Source organism: Gorilla gorilla, chromosome X (genome assembly GCF_029281585.2).
Source record: "Gorilla gorilla gorilla isolate KB3781 chromosome X, NHGRI_mGorGor1-v2.1_pri, whole genome shotgun sequence".
Lineage (NCBI taxonomy): Eukaryota > Metazoa > Chordata > Mammalia > Primates > Hominidae > Gorilla > Gorilla gorilla.
Genome location: NC_073247.2, coordinates 165,126,796 through 165,143,499, shown reverse-complemented (window position 1 = coordinate 165,143,499; position 16,704 = coordinate 165,126,796). Strand labels below are relative to the sequence as shown.

Below are 16,704 nucleotides of genomic sequence, written 5' to 3'. Positions count from 1 at the left end.
TTGACCCTTTTGACGTGGTTAGGATTTTCAGAGCTCAAGAAGTGGGCCTGGCTGGGGGCTTTCTGGAGCAGGCGTAGCCTCTCAGGTCCTGGGGCTCCTCAGCGATCCTCTTCCCTTTTCTGGAAGGAGGAAAGAGCTGTGCTTCCGGAAGCCTTGAGCTCCTGGCTGGGTGGCTCCCATGGGTATCTCACTCACCTTTCCGGCGAGTGGGGGACTAATTCAGCCCCCCAGGAGCTGCTGCTCCTGGAGCCTGGGCCTTCCGGGCTGGAACGCCAGTCCCCTGGCTGGAAAGCAGGCCACCTCTCAGCCCCATCCTGTCGGCTTCATCTGTTCCCAGCTGGGACGGCGATCCTTGGAGGAGAACAGGCCTTGTCCTGGAGGTGTTCCTGTGGGCTGTGTTCTGTCATAGCAGGCCCTGCTGTGTGCTGCCTGCCCACCCAGCAAGCCATGCTGTCGGCTGCACGACATACACATATGCTCCTGTATGTTTCTGCAGTGCTCAGCCCGTTCCGGCGTGTGGTCCCAGCATCGTTACAGCCCAAGGCAGGGACCAGGCAGGGAGCACTTGCTAGTCCAAGACATTGCTGGGCAGGCACAGGGTCGTTGATGGGCCAGGCCCCTCCTTTCCGCTGGCTCCTGGCATGGGTGGCATGTGGGGGCAGGGGCACTGGGGACAGCTGGCCTTGGCCTGGCTTAGATGGAGCCAGTGAATGTCTGTGGTCTTCCTTGCCCAGGGCTGTGCCTGCGCCCAGAAGCAGCTACACTTCATGGACCAGTTGCTCGATGCCATCCGGAGCCTGACCATTGGGTGCTCCAGTTGCTCGAGGTACAGGTGTGGATGGCCCAGGTGGGCAGTATTGACGGGCTTCTCTTGGTCCTAGTTCTGGAGCTGGTAGGGGCTGGGGTGTCACTCCCCCTCTGATGCTGGCTGAGGTGTGACACCCCACTTGGGGATCTGGCTGGCCAATCAGGGGCCGGGCAGCATACGGGCAAGGGGCGGCTGTGTCCCAAGGGTGCTGGCTGTTGCCCAAAGCCCCGGGGGTGAGTGTGAAGGTGGGATGTGGGGCTCAGAGCAGACGGGCCAGGCACAGAGGAGGGTGAGCACCTAGGGTGCTCCATGGGTGGGTAGGTAGGCGGGCAAAAATGGAGGAGCCAGGACAGACAGGTGGGGCAGGATTGTGCGCGGTGGGGCTTGTCCTGGCCTCCGTGCCTGGCCCCGATGTGCTTCTGGGGCCTTCCCTGTGGGGCTGAGGGCCTGCTGGGCGAGTGCTCTGGCCTGTGACGGTGTGGCCCCGGGGGCTGCCTTTGCAGCCTGATGGAGCACTTCGAGGACACCAGGGAGAAGAACGAGGCCTTGCTGGGGGAGCTCTTCTCTAGCCCCCACCTGCAGATGCTCCTGAATCCAGAGTGCGACCCGTGGCCCCTGGACATGCAGCCCCTCCTCAACAAGCAGAGTGATGACTGGCAGTGGTACGTGCTCCTGGAGGCCTCAGTGGCAGCACCCTGGCCTCCTGTCCCAGCCCCAGGCTGCTTGGTTCTGTTACTGCAGACACCCCTGGCAGCGGTGAGTTGCAAGTGTCCCCTTTCTCTCCCTGCAGGGCCAGTGCCTCTGCCAAGTCCGAGGAGGAGGAGAAGCTGGCGGAGCTTGCCAGGCAGCTGCAGGAGAGCGCTGCCAAGTTGCACGCGCTTAGAACGGAGGTAAGGGTGCTAGCTCCTGGGAGGGGGTTGCTTGGAGGCAAGGCCCTGCTTTGTCACCTCCCTCAGCACGTGAGGCTTAGGCAAGGTTGCCTGTGCACCGGGCCTGACATGTTCTAGAATACTGTGGTGCTCAGTCCGCGGGGAGGTGAGAGGCGGGTCCCGTGGCTGGGGGAAGGGATCAGCCTCAGGTATTGGGTGGTGCCCATGCCTGAGCACATTGCCATGTGCCTTGCCGCACGTGGTCCTCCTGGCAGCCCTTGGCCTGGCCTCTGTTTGATTGCGGAGGAGACCGGGGCCCACAGGAGAGTGAGTGAGGGGGCTGAGGCTGGGAGCCAGAAGGTCTTGCTCTGGCCTGAGTTGCTCGGTACAGCTCCCCTGTGTCCCTGTTTCTGAAAGCTTTCTTCCTCACCCTGAGTGTGCAGTGTCTGAGGTGAGGGCTGATGGCAGCCTGGCTGGTGGGCAGGGCAGCCTCAAGGGACTCTGCCTCTGGCTTTGCAGTACTTTGCACAGCATGAGCAAGGGGCCGCTGCGGGCGCAGCCGACATCAGCACCCTAGACCAGAAGCTGCGTCTGGTCACCTCCGACTTCCACCAGCTAATCTTGGCTTTTCTCCAAGTCTACGACGATGAGCTGGGCGAGTGCTGCCAGCGCCCAGGCCCTGACCTCCACCCGTGCGGCCCCATCATCCAGGCCACGTACCAGAATCTGACTTCCTACAGCCAAGTAAGGGTGCCCTTCCCCTCCCCTCTAACCGCCCCCTCCCCTGTTCACTCAGACTGAGAGCTTATATCCTGCTTGGGCTCAGAGGCATCAGCGGCCCCTGACAAGGGACCACAGGGTGGGACCAGGGGCTGGGAGGGGCTGGGCTGGGCTCCCTGCGGGCCAGTGGTGTGGCAGGGCTCTGGGCCCCTCAGTGGGCTGGGGAGGTGCTGCTTCTGGTCCTTGGACCTGCCCACCTTAGCAGGCACTAGCTAGGCCCAGATCCAGTGTGGGGTCCTGCGTGTCCCAGCCTCCAGGTGCTGTTCCTGTGTTGGCCGCACTGTTTTCACGTTACGCTCCAAAATAGCAAGGTCCATTCATTCTTGTGGATGACCAAGAACTGTGCCAGACAGGCAGACAAATGCCTGCCTGTCTGCCCACAAGCCTGCTCAGACAGGATGAGAGGAAGTGGGGTCATCAATGTTTGCTTGTTTCGTTGTTCCACATGTGAGATCCCCAGAGGCCAACCTAAAAAGCCGGCTTTAGTTACGATGACTACAGTTGCCATATGCGCAGCTCTGCCCTTGGCTCAAGGATTCCATGATGTTTATTTTGGTTTTTTAAGCGAGAGGCTCTGAGCCTTCCAACCTCTGACTGGCTGGTCCTGTGAGACTCCTCGATCAGGGATGGTGAGGCCACAGCCCTCTCCTGTCCATTTTTCTTGGGACATTTATTTTCCCCCTTTGCCAATTGCTGGGGCTGGGAGGACACGCAGTGCTGGCTGGCATGTCCCTAGGCATCGAGGGTTGCCAGAGCGACATGAGAGTGTGGCATCCCCACTGGGCCAGGAAGAGGGGACTTAGGTCCGAGAACTCTGATTGGTGACTTCCCCGCTGGGAGTTCTGTCCCTCACCCTTGGCTGTCTTTCGGGTGAGTGCCACCTAATCAGTGTGAACGGGGGTGGGAAGCAGGAGATGCCATCGCTACGTGAGACCAGCGGCATTTAGTGCCTGCTCGCCCGCTTGCTCCCTCCCTCCCTCCCCAGCTGCTGCAAGTGGTCGTGGCAGTTGCTGACACCTCTGCGAAAGCCGTGGAGACCGTGAAGAAGCAGCAAGGCGAGCAGATCTGCTGGGGCGGCAGCAGCTCCATCATGAGTCTAGGTACGTGGCTGCCCACCTGGCCCTCTGCCTGGGGCTGCCCCACGCACGGGCTTCCTTTTCTGTGCTCCACTAGCCCTGGAGGAGCATTTGGGGACCAGCCCCTTCTTTTGTTTTTCATTTTCTAATGCATGTTTTCCTTCACTTGAAAAAATGCTTTCAGTGGATTATCAAATGAAAACACTCATCGTAGAAAATTGAGATAACTCAGTAATAGAAAATGTGAAGCAAATGATAGCAAATGCCTGAATGGAATAGTATTTGACAATTAAAAATGTAACTTGGGCCAGGGGCAGTGGCTCATGCCTGTAATCCCAGCACTTTGGGAAGCAGAGGAGGATGAACCACTTTGAGCATAGACATCAGCCTGGGCAACATGGCAAAACCACGTTTCTACTAAAATACAGAAACTAGCTGGGCATGGTGGCGTGTACCTGCAGTCTCAGCTACTTGGGAGGCTGAGGTGGGAGGATCACTTGAGCCCATGAGAGGGAAGTTGCAGTGAGCTGAGGTCACGCCACAGTACTCCAGCCTGGGTGACATCCAGACCCTGTCTAAAAAAAAAAAAAAATTACTTAAGGAAAATGGGAAAATGCTTATAATGAGGGCCATCTTCCCAGAGTTGATTTTTGCATATGGAGTGAGGTGGGGATCCAGTTTCCTCGTATCCTATATGGATACACATTTGTCGCAGCACCATTGACTGGAAATCACTCTTTCTCTCATTGATCTACAATACCATCACTCTTGGTAATTATTAAGTATCCATACGTTATGTGTGGGTTTCTGGGTTCTCCTCTGTTCCATTCTATTCCTTTTTTTTTTTTTTTGCTATCCCTGCACTAATACCACATTTCAGGGGGCTAGAAAATAAACAGCAAAATAAACCCAAAGAAAGAAGGTAAAGCCAGTTTTCTGCCTCTTCTAATTTATTTTTTAAATAACAGCTCTACTGAATTCAAGTTCATATAACATAAAATTTACCCTTTTAAAAGTGTACAATTTCATGGTCTTTAGGATACTCACAGAGTTGTGTAACCATCCTCTCATCACTATCTGAGTCCAGAACATTTTTATCACCCCCAGAAGAAACCCCATATGATTAGCAGCCATTCCCCATCCCTCCCTAGCCTCAACTCCTGGCAACCACTGTCATAGAGACGCTGTCTGTCTCTATGGATTTGCCTGTGCTGGACATTTCCTATAAATGGAATAACAATGTGTGGCCTTTTGTGACTGGTGTCTTTCACTGAGCATAAAGTTTTGTAAGGGTTATCCATGTAGTTCATTCCTTTTCATGGTTGAATAATATTTGATTGTGTGGATATACCACATTTTGTTGTAGCTGGTAGATGTGGGTTTCTACTTTTTGGCTATGTACATTGTAAGTCTTTTGTGTGAACGTATTTTTCTTTTTCTTTTTGAGATGGAGTCTCGCTCTGTCACCCAGGCTGGAGTGCAGTCTCAGCTCACTGCAACCTCCACCTCCTGGGTTGAAGCAATTCTGCCTCAGCCTCCCGAGTAGCTGGGGTTACAGGCACTCACCACCAAGCCTGACTAATTTTTGTATTTTTAAGTAGAGACGGGGTTTTGCCATGTTGGCCAGGCTGGTCTCGAACTGCTGACCTCAGGTGATCCACCTGTCTCGGCCTCCCAAAGTACTGGGATTATAGGTATGAAGCACCGCACCCAGCCTCTTTAACTCTGTTTTTTAAAGTTATTTTTTAAGTGGTTGGCTTTAGAATTACAGTTAGCATCCTAACTGAAAACAGTCTAGTACCAAATTAATTTCAATAGTATACAAAAACTGTCTCCTATTAAAGCAAAATATATTAGTGTTAGATATTTTTGGGTACACCATTTTAATTCCCTTGTTGTTTCTTTAACACTTTTTTTAAAAGTTATTTTTAAGTGGTTGTCCTTAGAATTGCATTTAGCATCCTAACTGAAAACAGTGTATTACCAAACTAATTTCAGTTGTATACAAAAACTTTGCCCATTAGAATGAAGCTGTATTAAATGTGTACATTGGTACACATTTTTATATTTATCGATGTTGTTACCTTTGTTGGAGTTCTTTATTTCTTCATGTGGATTTGTGTTACTGTCTATGTCCTTCCATGCCATCCTGGAGGCCTACCCTTGGTATTTCCTGTAGGGAAGGCTCACTAGTGATGAACTCCCTCATTTTTTATGTGGGAATGTCTTCATTTCTCCTTCATCTTTGAAGGATAGTTTTGCTGAATATAGAATTCTTTTGTACTTTGAATGTGTCATTTCAGTGTCCTCTGGCTGCCAAAGCTTCTGATGCGAAGCCAGCTGGTATGTGATGAGTCTCTTCACTTTCTTTTCAAAATTCTGTTGGTCCCTGGCTTTGGACAGTTTGATTATAATGTGTCTTCGTGTGAATCACTGTGAATTTATTCCATTGGGAGCTTTTTGAGCTTTGTAAATGTGTCATCATTCATGTTTTTCATCAACACTCAGCCAGGTAGTTGACAGCTCTTTCTCCTTCACATCTTGCTTGCTCAGAGCCTCAAGGTCAGCCAGAGCTGAGAGATCAGGGCCTTCTCAGGTCTCTCTCTCTGGGATTTTCACAGCCCGGCACACACCCATGGTCTTCCAGATTCCCAGGACTGTGCCAGAGCTTTCCAGAGCCTTTGTGGACATCTGATTTTCCAGCCTCTCCTGAGCTTCTTGTTTAGTCTCTTGTTTGCCCCGGCTATTATGCACTGCCTCAGGCAGCAGCAGCTAAAGCATTTGCTGTAAATGTTTTCCACTGTTGCACCCCCAAGTAGTGGTTTCAGGTCCATAGCCTCTGAGCCCTAGTTTTGGAGACTGTCTTTGGATGAACCCTCCAGCCAGCCGTCTCCTCGGAGAGCCAGGCTTCTCACTGCTCTTGGCCTCGGCACATAACTACCCCATGTATACCAGGCACTGAGGAGCCTCTTCTTGCCAATTGAACTGCAGCAGAACCCTCCACTTTAAAATGTATTATAGCGTTTATCCTAATCACCACTGTCACTATGACTCTCTTCCCAGTTTTTATAATTGCTGTTAGTAAACTGCTTATAATCTATGCCATCATTCTTATAATGATCATTGGTATTCGCAACAGTGTGCCATCTCACCTGTGACTGTGGCACCATAGGACTGGTGGCAGGTCTTGCCTTTCAGAAAGGCCCCTTATCGCTTCTTGGCTAAGATCAAGTGTAGTATCTGTTCTTACCAGAAAGGCAACCTTTACATCCAGGCCGTGTGAACTGGGCAGTGCGTTGTGTACAGGGAAGTGTCTCTTCACCCTTGAGCCCCGGCCACTTCGGGGGTCTGGAGAGACGCCAGGGGAGCAGGCCCAGGGCAGGCATCGGCCTCTCTAGGGGCTCTCAACTCAGATCCCATCAGTTCAGCATCCTGATGTGGCTTGAGATGAATTCTTAGTGTCTGGACACACCAGAGAAAGGGTCAGCCTCAAATCCACGCCAAAGGCCACTCAGGACAGTTCTTTATTTGTCCCGTTTCCCATCTGACCCCTTGAGGGCCGTGGTCTCGATGGCCCTCCTCCCGCTGTGGAAGGCCTGTGTTTCTGTGCTGTTTCACCTCCCAGCGATCTGCATGCCCGCAGCCAGGCTCTGTTGGAGGTGCGGCACCACCTATGAAGTGAGGAGCAGCCAGTGTGCCTTCTGGGCTCTTGCTGGGGGCATGGCCTCATGTGAGTTGGGAGGGCCTTGGCACTGTGGATCAGCACCACACACCAGGAGTCGCCCCCCAGGCTTCCTGAAACCTCACTGCCATGAAAACATCAATGTATTTAGAAACCGAAGCAATGCTGTCAGTGCAAGAATGGGGCAGGAGAGTGAAACCTACCTTTTTGCAGCCTCTGAGGGTCCATGGGGCAAGAGCTGACCCCTGCCTCGCCTCCATGGAACTCCTCCAAACTGTCCTCCAGAGAGAGACCCCACAGGCAACGGCTCCACCACAGCAGACCAGGAGGAGTGGCAGCTACCCAGATCCTCTCCCTAGCCCCCGTGGCTCGAAAAGCAGCCCCATGCAGGAGAGAAGGAAGCCCTGGATGAGCAGGAAATCTGACCTGAAGGACTTTCCGACACCACTGAATACACTCAGTGCGACATCCAGACGTGCTTGGACAGCTGTGAAAACCCAGCCACAAAGAGACTAGAAACGAAGTGAGGCTGGGATCTCTAAGAAGAGAGAAAAGAGACAGAAAAACCAGCACAAAGATCAGCATCACACAGGCCCTAGCCAGGCACAGGGTCTCCAGGGCAGGGGGCAGGGGAGATGAAGGGCAGGGCTCCGGAGGAGGTGGGCACACAGTACAAGCCAGGTGAGTGCAGGCGCCGAGCACAGGGTAGATGGAACCCACCTCCTGCCATCTGGAGTACAGGGGCCAAGGGCTGGGGTCAAAGCTTTGAGAGAGACAGCCTGTGGCCTCAGAGGAGCAGCCAGGATGCCTTACAAGCACTGAGGGCCCTGCACACCCGGCCTTGGGCTCTGGACCCTGCCAAGCCCTGCACGAAGAGTGAGGGCAGAGCAGGAAGGCCGGGATGGAGGTCTAGACGATTTGATAAGGGCAGATGCCACATGAGGGACACAGTCCGGAGCCTAGGAAAACAGTCTAGAGCAGTGCGCATTGTGGCAGGAAGCCCGTCTGCTGGGATGCCACTGGAAGCTGATGGTGAGTGGAGAGGGTCCTGGGGCGCAATTCCAGGCGGGCTGAGCACATTCCCCAGCTCAGTGTCACCCCGAGGCACACCCCATGATTCCTGAGCTTCAGAGTCACCCTCGGGATGGGCAGAGGATGACAGATTCAGGGTTCACAGCACTGAATGTCAATGCTAATGACTTCAACATGTAAAAGGCAAAGTGTAGCTGACAGTGGGGCCACGGATGGGGAGCAGACAGGCAGGGCAGGTGAGGGGCTGTGTCCTCCTCTGTCTGCTGGGGGAGGGGGATGATGGCCATGGTCTAGGGTTGGCAGCTGAGAGGCAGATGTGGTCATGGCAGATAAGGTCAGCGCAGCCACCACGGTCGCCACTGGGCCGGGCAGCCAAGGCCTTAGGGCTGTCTGTGTGATTGGCTTTATTGTGTGTGCAGTGTTCTCCATCTGGTTAATACTGAACGTGCCACTGAAGTCAGGACAGCCCCTGCCTCCTCACTGTGTGCCATGTGCTGCCCCTGAGGCTTGGGGGGCGGGGGGCAGGTGGGCAGGGGCACAGCCGGGTCAGCAGACCCTGGCCTGGGTCTTGGAACTGTGCTGCGGTCGGTGTGACCCAGCCCAGGGCTCCCAAGCTGCTGGCCTGGTCCCCACAGAGCCTGAGCAGCTCCCAGCTCGGCAGTGCCTGTCCCTTCCCTGCCATCCTGGTGGTGCCTGGGGCTCAAGGAGGATCAGCTGAGGACATGTGCCTTGAGTGGTGGGCAGGAGGCACCTCGCCTCTTGCGCCAGGCTCGCTTTCCTGTTGCTTTCTTTTCTATTTATTTATTTGTTTATTTTATTTATTTATTTTATATATATATATTTTTATTATACTTTAAGTTCTAGGGTACGTGTGCACAATGTGCAGGTTTGTTACATATGTATACATGTGCCATGTTGGTGTGCTGCACCCATTAACTCCTCATTTACATTAGGTGTATCTCCCGATGCTATCCCTCCCCCCTCCCCCCACCCCACAACAGGCCCCGGTGTGTGATGTTCCCCTTCCTGTGTCCATGTGTTCTCATTGTTCAATTCCCACCTATGAGTGAGAACATGCGGTGTTTGGTTTTTTGTCCTTGCGATAGTTTGCTGAGAATGATGGTTTCCAGCTTCATCCATGTCCCTACAAAGGACATGAACTCATCCTTTTTTATGGCTGCATAGTATTCCATGGTGTATATGTGCCACATTTTCTTAATCCAGTCTATCATCGATGGACATTTGGGTTAGTTCCAAGTCTTTGCTATTGTGAATAGTGCCACAATAAACATACGTGTGCATGTGTCTTTATAGCAGCATGATTTATAATCCTTTGGGTATATACCCAGTAATGGGATGGCTGGGTCAAATGGTATTTCTAGTTCTAGATCCCTGAGGAATCGCCACACTGACTTCCACAAGGGTTGAACTAGTTTACACTCCCACCATCCTTTTGGTTTCTTTTCTTTCCTCTGCAGCTACCAAGATGAATGAACTAATGGAGAAATAGAAAGTCTTCAGTGATGGCCTACGGAAAAGCACAGGATAGCGGGGGGCAGGAAGCCCTCTCCCAAGATCGAGTTGGCCGAGGATGGATGACTGTGGCAGCAGAAGCCGTTGCAGCCCCACGTTGTGCTCTAGGCAGGGACCTTTGGCCCCTTTGGGGAGGGAGAGACAGACGGGCGGTTTGACTTGGACACAAAGAAAGCCTTGCTTTCTAAGCAGTCGCCTCCAGCCTGCTTTCTGCTTCCTCAGCTCTGTGTCTCTCTCCTTCCCCTTGTCCTGAGCTGCTCAGGTGGCCCAGGTCTGGGCAGGCTGGCGGCGGCCCTCCTGTCATCTTGGCGGGCCTGGGCTGCATCCTCTTCCTGTGGCTCCACTCCTCCCTGCTGCTGCCAGCCACTTGAAAGCAGAGACCCCACTGTCGCCTCCCCTGGCTGGCCTTAGGGTCCTGTGGGAGACGCACCCCTCAGCCGCCCTCCTTGAGTGCCCCTGGATCCCACGCGGGGTACCAGTTTCCTGCTCCTCCCTGGCTGGGCGCTCAGCTCTGGGCTGGGGAATTCAGCCTGACTGGTTGTCCAGGAAGATGCTGTCTGGGCTTCCCAGGGTGACCCAGTATCTCCCTGAGCAGTGTGCCTGTCACAGCTGCCTCCCTCCCTGTGAGTACCGGAACAGGCGTGACTGGTGGGGCCTCTGCCTCCTTGGGGCCATTGTTGTACCTGCTGCTGCCCACCCCACCCTGCTCCCTCCTGGCACCATCTCCTTTGCTTCCCCAAGGTCCCTGTGGGCACACAAGGCAAGGAGGCCAGGAGGAGCCGGGTGCCAGACCCCCTCCATCCCAGTCGCCTGAGGCATCCCCCAGCCACCACTGTGAGAGGTGGGAGGCCGGGCAGGCCTGTGGTCACCATGGTACAGGTGCACCACCTGATTTATAGGCCAAGGGACTCCTCTTGGTCACCTCTCTGTGCCCCCAGCATGGGGCTGGCCCTGCAGTGCACCCACCATCAAGGGCTGTTGTCTCTTGCTCCAGAATGAGGTCTTCAGGGCGCCACTGCTCGCAGGACCGGGAAGGACCTGGTGCCGTTTGCCTGGAGCGGGATAGACAGGGCAGGTCCCTGAGCCTGGGGTCCGAGGGGCTGGGCTTCACTCCTCCTGTAGTCCCGGCGCTCCTGGCCCACCCCCTAACGTTGCTTATCTGTGGTGGAGGAAGCATTAGCTCAGCTGCGGCCTGCACAGCTCCCGGGCCAGGCCCACCTCCCTTCCTTCCCCAGCAGCCACTGTTAGGTGCACAGTAGACATGATGAAGCGATGTCCTTAAAGCAGATAGCGTCTCCCGAGGCTGCCCCATCCCTAGGTTTTGGGGGAGCACCCCTTCCCCTTTGGAGGCTGAGCACGGCATGTGTGGGCACCTTGGTCACACTCCAGAGCTCGCTTCATCCCCACGAGCGGCACCTGATCTCCAGTGACGGGGAGACTGAGGCCTGGCAAAGAGGACCTGTTGCCTTTGTGTAACTGGCCTCAGCATGGGGGAGGCATTGACCCCAGGCCTGCCAGGCCTGGCAGCCACAGCCTGGCTAGGTGGAGGTTACTGCCTTCCACACCACTCTGGCTGTGCCTTCCACACCCCGTGCCTGTGAAGAGCTCGGGGCCTGCTTCCTAATTTGTAAACACGGGGCGTGTGTCTCAGTGGCTGTGAGCTACCGAGGGGGCGGCAAGCGAGCCGGCTGCGCAGGTCCTGAGGCCCCAGGCCTCATTGTTGGCCAACAGGCAGCTGGGGGCGGGCTGCGGCCGCTGATTAAAGGCCGCCTAGAGCAGCCTGTGTGGCGACAGGTGCCCAGAAGCCCAGGAAGCCGGTCAGTGCCCGCCCCAGGTAAGCTGGTGCGGTGGGGTTGGCAAGGACAGTCTCCCCGGGAGCCTGGGGGCAAGCAGGCAGAGGCCAGCTCGGGACCGGCACCTGTGTGCCAGGGACAAGGGTGGGGAGGTCGAGCCCAGCGGGAGCTGGGTGCACTGCATGGGCTCTTTCGGGTGGCTGCTTGCCTGCTTCCCGGCAGCTGGTTCCAGGGCTGGAGACCCAGTGTGCTATGCCCCAGGTTCCCAGCCAAGGCATTCCGGTGAAGGGGCTGGACCCCGCCAAGGTGCGGTCCCTGAGCTGCCTCTGCCTCTCCCAATCCCTGCTGGAGACTGGCTGGAGGCAGGCAGTAGAACGCTCTGAGGCCTGCCTTTTCTGTTCAGTAGGTGACAGGAGTGGGGCTGATGCTCCCAGAGCCAAAGGTCACAGGTGCTGTGGTCGGGGGTGGCAGGAAGTGAGCCCAAGAAGGGTCAGAGCTTTGGCTAGGGGGAGGATGGTACACAGCAGGGCCCGGGCGAACCCCTCTCTCCAGTCCTCAGGGTTTGTGCCTCTCGCTCTGGCAGTTTGAGGACTTGCTATCCCCGTGGGAACCTCACCATGTCCGAGGCACCCCGGGCCGAGACCTTTGTCTTCCTGGACCTGGAAGCCACTGGGCTCCCCAGTGTGGAGCCCGAGATTGCCGAGCTGTCCCTCTTTGCTGTCCACCGCTCCTCCTTGGAGAACCCGGAGCACGACGAGTCTGGTGCCCTAGTATTGCCCCGGGTCCTGGACAAGCTCACGCTGTGCATGTGCCCGGAGCGCCCCTTCACTGCCAAGGCCAGCGAGATCACCGGCCTGAGCAGCGAGGGCCTGGCACGATGCCGAAAGGCTGGCTTTGATGGCGCCGTGGTGCGGACGCTGCAGGCCTTCCTGAGCCGCCAGGCAGGGCCCATCTGCCTTGTGGCCCACAATGGCTTTGATTATGATTTCCCCCTGCTGTGTGCCGAGCTGCGGCGCCTGGGTGCCCGCCTGCCCCGGGACACTGTCTGCCTGGACACGCTGCCGGCCCTGCGGGGCCTGGACCGTGCCCACAGCCACGGCACCCGGGCCCGGGACCGCCAGGGTTACAGCCTCGGCAGCCTCTTCCACCGCTACTTCCGGGCAGAGCCAAGCGCGGCCCACTCAGCCGAGGGCGACGTGCACACCCTGCTCCTGATCTTCCTGCACCGTGCCGCAGAGCTGCTCGCCTGGGCCGATGAGCAGGCCCGCGGGTGGGCCCACGTCGAGCCCATGTACTTGCCACCTGATGACCCCAGCCTGGAGGCTTGAGCACCAGGGCCACCTCCTGTGCCATGGACAGTGCCAGCCTCCACCGTTCAGCTGGCCTCTACCACCCCCGGCTCCTCCTATCTGGGCAGCCTCAGGTCCGTGCACCTGCCAGGCCTTCCCTGGCTGCCTGACCAGCCATACAGCCCTGGATTCCTCTCCAGGCCCCGCTTCCAGGGCCGTGCTCTCCCGGCTAGCCTGTGTGCCCAGCAGAGTTTGCTGTTTCCCAATAAACATTGCCAACTACTCACCCTCTGACTTGCTGGCCAGATACTAGGGGCTGGACTCCCTCGACCCCCTGCTGAGCAGGGCCAGGCGGTGAGCCATGCCAGGGGCCAGCACAAGACCTCCAGGGCCGCCCCCCTATTGCCTCTCCCCACGGTGAGGACCGTGGGTGGCTGGGTAGGGAGACGTCAAGCTCTTGGGTTGGTCTGAGGGCTGATGGGTTGTGGCCGTGGGCTGAGTGCCACCCATCTGCATTGTCACCCCGGAGGCACAAAGCTCAGCTGCAGCGCTTGCCCGCCGTGGGACCTGGAGTCTCTGTCCCTGCTCTGTGAAGTGGTAACAGGGTGAAATGTTAAGAAACGGGGTGCTGGGGAAAAGGGAGGCGCCCCCACATGTGGGCATGCACATGTACATGTACATGCTAAGGGCCCTGATGGTGCACGGAGCAGAGGTGGGGTGGCTGGCGCTGTGAGGGTGACCCTGGAAGGGAGCCTATCCTGCAGCCCGTGTCCCTGTAGGGCCAGGAGGCCACTCGGTGGGAGGGCAGCTTCTGGCCACCGCACTGTGCTTTGGGTTCCCTGCTAACCTGCCTCAGGGGCCCCACCCTGAGGCACTCCCAGTCTTGGGAGGCCTCATGGGTGGGGAGAGACCTGTCACCAACGCTGGGTCAGGTAAAAAGGGATGGGGTGGCCACGCCTGAGAGTGACTCACACGAGCAAAGCCTGAGCCTCCAGCCAGCTGGACAATCTGGGAAGCCCTAAGTAGGTCAGGATGACTGGAGCCACTGCAGCGTGCACGGTGGTAGGATGGTGAGGCCAGAGCACAGGCGGTGACCACCTCAGACCTTCATTGTGGCCCGGGCCAGGCCTGACCCTGACGGCAGCGGGGAGCCGCGGAGGGTCATGAGCAGGAGAGGGGAAAAGTCTGGTGTAGGCTTCTGCCATATGCTGCTTGGGCTGCGTGCCGAGCTGTTCTCGAGTTGCTGTGAAGAAATACTTGAGGCTGGGTCATTTACAAAGACAGCGGGTTTATTTTGGCTCAGCAGTGCTGGCATCTGTTACTGGTGGGGCCTCAGGAAGCTTCCACTTATGGCAGAAGGCAAAGGGGGAGCAAGAGAGAGGCGGGGAGGTGAACTCACAGCGAGAATTCAACTCCTTGCGGAGGTGAGGACGGCACCAAGCCATTCATGAGGGATCCAACCCCATGACCCAAACGCCTCCCACCAAGGCCCCACCTCCAACATTGGGGGTTACATCTCAAACTGAGATTTGGAGGGGACGAACGTCCAAACCACATCAGGCTGCTGCATGGAGAATGGGCTGGAGAGGACAGCGACGGCAAGGCAGGCAGAAGCAGAGCATGGAGGGCTTTGGTGGAGGGAGGGAGAGCTATGGGCCTGGCCAAGGACAGTGGCAGCGGGGGAGGGGAGGGGGCACGGTCTGGGGAAGCCCCACAGGACCTAGTTTGGGAATGTGGTTAGTAACCAGAAGATCTTGTCACAGCCAAGCTTCCCGAGGAGAGCATCACCTGGGAGAGTGTCACAAGCCCTGGGCTGGCCCTACAGAAGCTGGAGTAGGGGACACTGAGCCCCCAGATCCTCTGGTGCCCAGACAGGGCCTGCTTCTGTTTATCTTACTGGCCAGGCTCCAGCTGGGCAGCCGAATCCAGCAGGTGTTACCCTTAAAACCCTGGCCTTGGTTGGGCACAGTGGCTTACGCCTATAATCCCAGCACTTTGGGAGGCCAAGGCAGGCGGATTGCTGGAGCCCAGGAGTTTGAGACTGACCTGGGCAACATAGCAAGATCCTATCTCTACAAAAATTAAAAAGAAAAATTAGGAGTGGAGGCACACATCTGTAGTCCCAGCTACTCAGGAGGCTGAGGGCCAGAGGATCACTTGAGCCTGGGAAAGTGAGGCTGCAGTGAGCCATGATGGCACCACTGTACTCCGGCCTGGGCGACAGTGAGACCCCCCTTCCAAATCAAAAAACAAGAAAAAAAACCTGGTCTTGCCACTGACCTGCTGGGTAGGTGACACCAAGTGGGGCCCTTCTCATTGGGCATGCTAGAAGGGTCTCAACCCCAGGATGGGACAGATAGGCAGGTGACAGCCTGATTTTGGCTGCTGCCGCCTCTGTGGAGGGGTCTCTGGTTTTGGGCCCTCTCACCTGTCTTGGGCTGAGGTGCCCCTCTCTCATCACTCTGGGCTCCCCTGGCCTCACGGTGGCCTGGCCTCGGGCGCCCTCCCCGAGTCCATGTTGAGACTGGCCAGGCCAGGCATCTTGCGTACCATGCTGCACAGACAGGCTGTGACCTGCCTCTCTGCTGCCTCAAAGCAGCAATGTGCCTATAAATGGTTAACAACCAGCTTCCCAGGAAAGGAAATGTACACGTATGTATGTAGGCATGGATCTCTCTCCCTTCCTCCCCTGTCTCTTTCTCTATATACACACAGGCACATGCATACATATACATGAACACACAATTTATAAATAATAAAATCCACAATATATATAAAATATGCAACAAAATACACAATATACTCTTCGCTGTAAATTCCACATGGCCAATGAATACTCACAAAATACCTCCATTGACTTTTACTGAGTTCTTGTTATCTGTACCCAGTACTTGAGTGCGATGGATGGACAGGTGTGCTTCCCACATACATGTTGGCTGATGTTTTCATTTATTTTAATGAGTAAGATAAACATGAAGCAGCAAAGATGAGCAACTTCTTTGCTTAATTGGATGATAGTTTTCAAATACCGAAAATGTTTATTTTTATTTATTTTTTGCTATTTATAATGTAATGGCCGCAGACCCAGCATTCTTCAGTTTAATCTGCAATATTAGCATTTTCTTCACCTCTTTCTAAAGTCTAGGCAATCAACAAAGCAGTAATACATCAAGCCCTGGCATGCCGTGGCATGCCGAGCTCTGCGGTATAATACTTCCACTTGGCCAGTCTTAAGCTACCAACATGAAGTCACTGAAGGTGACCTTGGGAAGAGATTCCAGGATTTCCACCACACACATCTGACAGATGTCAACACACAGCAACAGTAAAGCATGCTCGAATAATGAAGACGTGAGTTTTGAGTATCTCCTTTGTCATATAATTTGTCAGTTTACATAATTTAACTTTTAATAATGATAGTGTTTGTTTAGCTCTCAAAATTCCTGGACGTTTAACATCTATTAGAATGGGTAAAACAAAAACCACTGACCACACCAAGTGTTGGTTTACCAGGGAGGAGATGTGGAGCACCGGGGGTGCCCGTGCCTTTCTGGTGGGAAGAGAAAATGGGGCAGCCACTTGGGAAAACACTTCGGCAGTGTCCGAAAATGTTAAACATGCACCTACCACATCAGCCAACAATTCCCCTCCTACATACTTACCCAAGACAAAGGGATTGATGTAACCATACAAAGACTCATACTCCAATGTTCACAGCAGCTTTTTCATAATAGCCCCAAACAGGAAACAGCCCAAATGTTCATCATCAGGTGAGTGGTTGGACACGCCGCAGCGCGTCCACACCACGGAATACTACTCAGCAGGAAGAAGTGAGCTCCCAA

The 16,704-nt window shown here is 55.4% G+C and overlaps 2 protein-coding genes across 9 annotated transcripts in view; both read left to right on the top strand.

The window, feature by feature from the left end:
• Window positions 1–9,968, top strand: part of HAUS7 (HAUS augmin like complex subunit 7) — a 47,635-nt gene extending 37,667 nt beyond the window's left edge. For 4 of the 8 annotated variants that reach the window (XM_019019168.3, XM_063702906.1, XM_063702904.1 and 1 more), the window contains 6 exons: window positions 735–847; window positions 1,312–1,470; window positions 1,599–1,698; window positions 2,197–2,421; window positions 3,443–3,557; window positions 9,726–9,968. In XM_019019168.3, the coding sequence (XP_018874713.1) occupies window positions 735–847; window positions 1,312–1,470; window positions 1,599–1,698; window positions 2,197–2,421; window positions 3,443–3,557; window positions 9,726–9,757 (744 nt within the window). In that variant the 3' untranslated portion in view covers window positions 9,758–9,968. Of the gene's footprint in view, window positions 1–734; window positions 848–1,311; window positions 1,471–1,598; window positions 1,699–2,196; window positions 2,422–3,022; window positions 3,328–3,442; window positions 3,558–9,725 lie in introns of those variants that run through there. The other 4 variants (XR_010132482.1, XR_010132481.1, XM_019019169.3 and 1 more) reach the window with 4 other exon arrangements.
• Window positions 9,969–10,037: 69 nt separating this feature from the next.
• On the top strand, window positions 10,038–13,148 carry TREX2 (three prime repair exonuclease 2). The gene is made up of 2 exons (XM_055375842.2): window positions 10,038–11,614; window positions 12,157–13,148. The coding sequence occupies exon 2, from the start codon at window positions 12,191–12,193 to the stop codon at window positions 12,899–12,901; it is 711 nt and encodes a 236-aa protein (XP_055231817.1). The 5' UTR covers window positions 10,038–11,614; window positions 12,157–12,190; the 3' UTR covers window positions 12,902–13,148.
• The last annotated feature ends 3,556 nt before the right edge of the window (window positions 13,149–16,704 follow it).

Excerpts from the sequence above, each read along its gene's own strand:
- TREX2 (XM_055375842.2), top strand. The coding sequence starts at position 12,191 with ATGTCCGAGGCACCCCGGGCCGAGACCTTTGTCTTCCTGGACCTGGAA.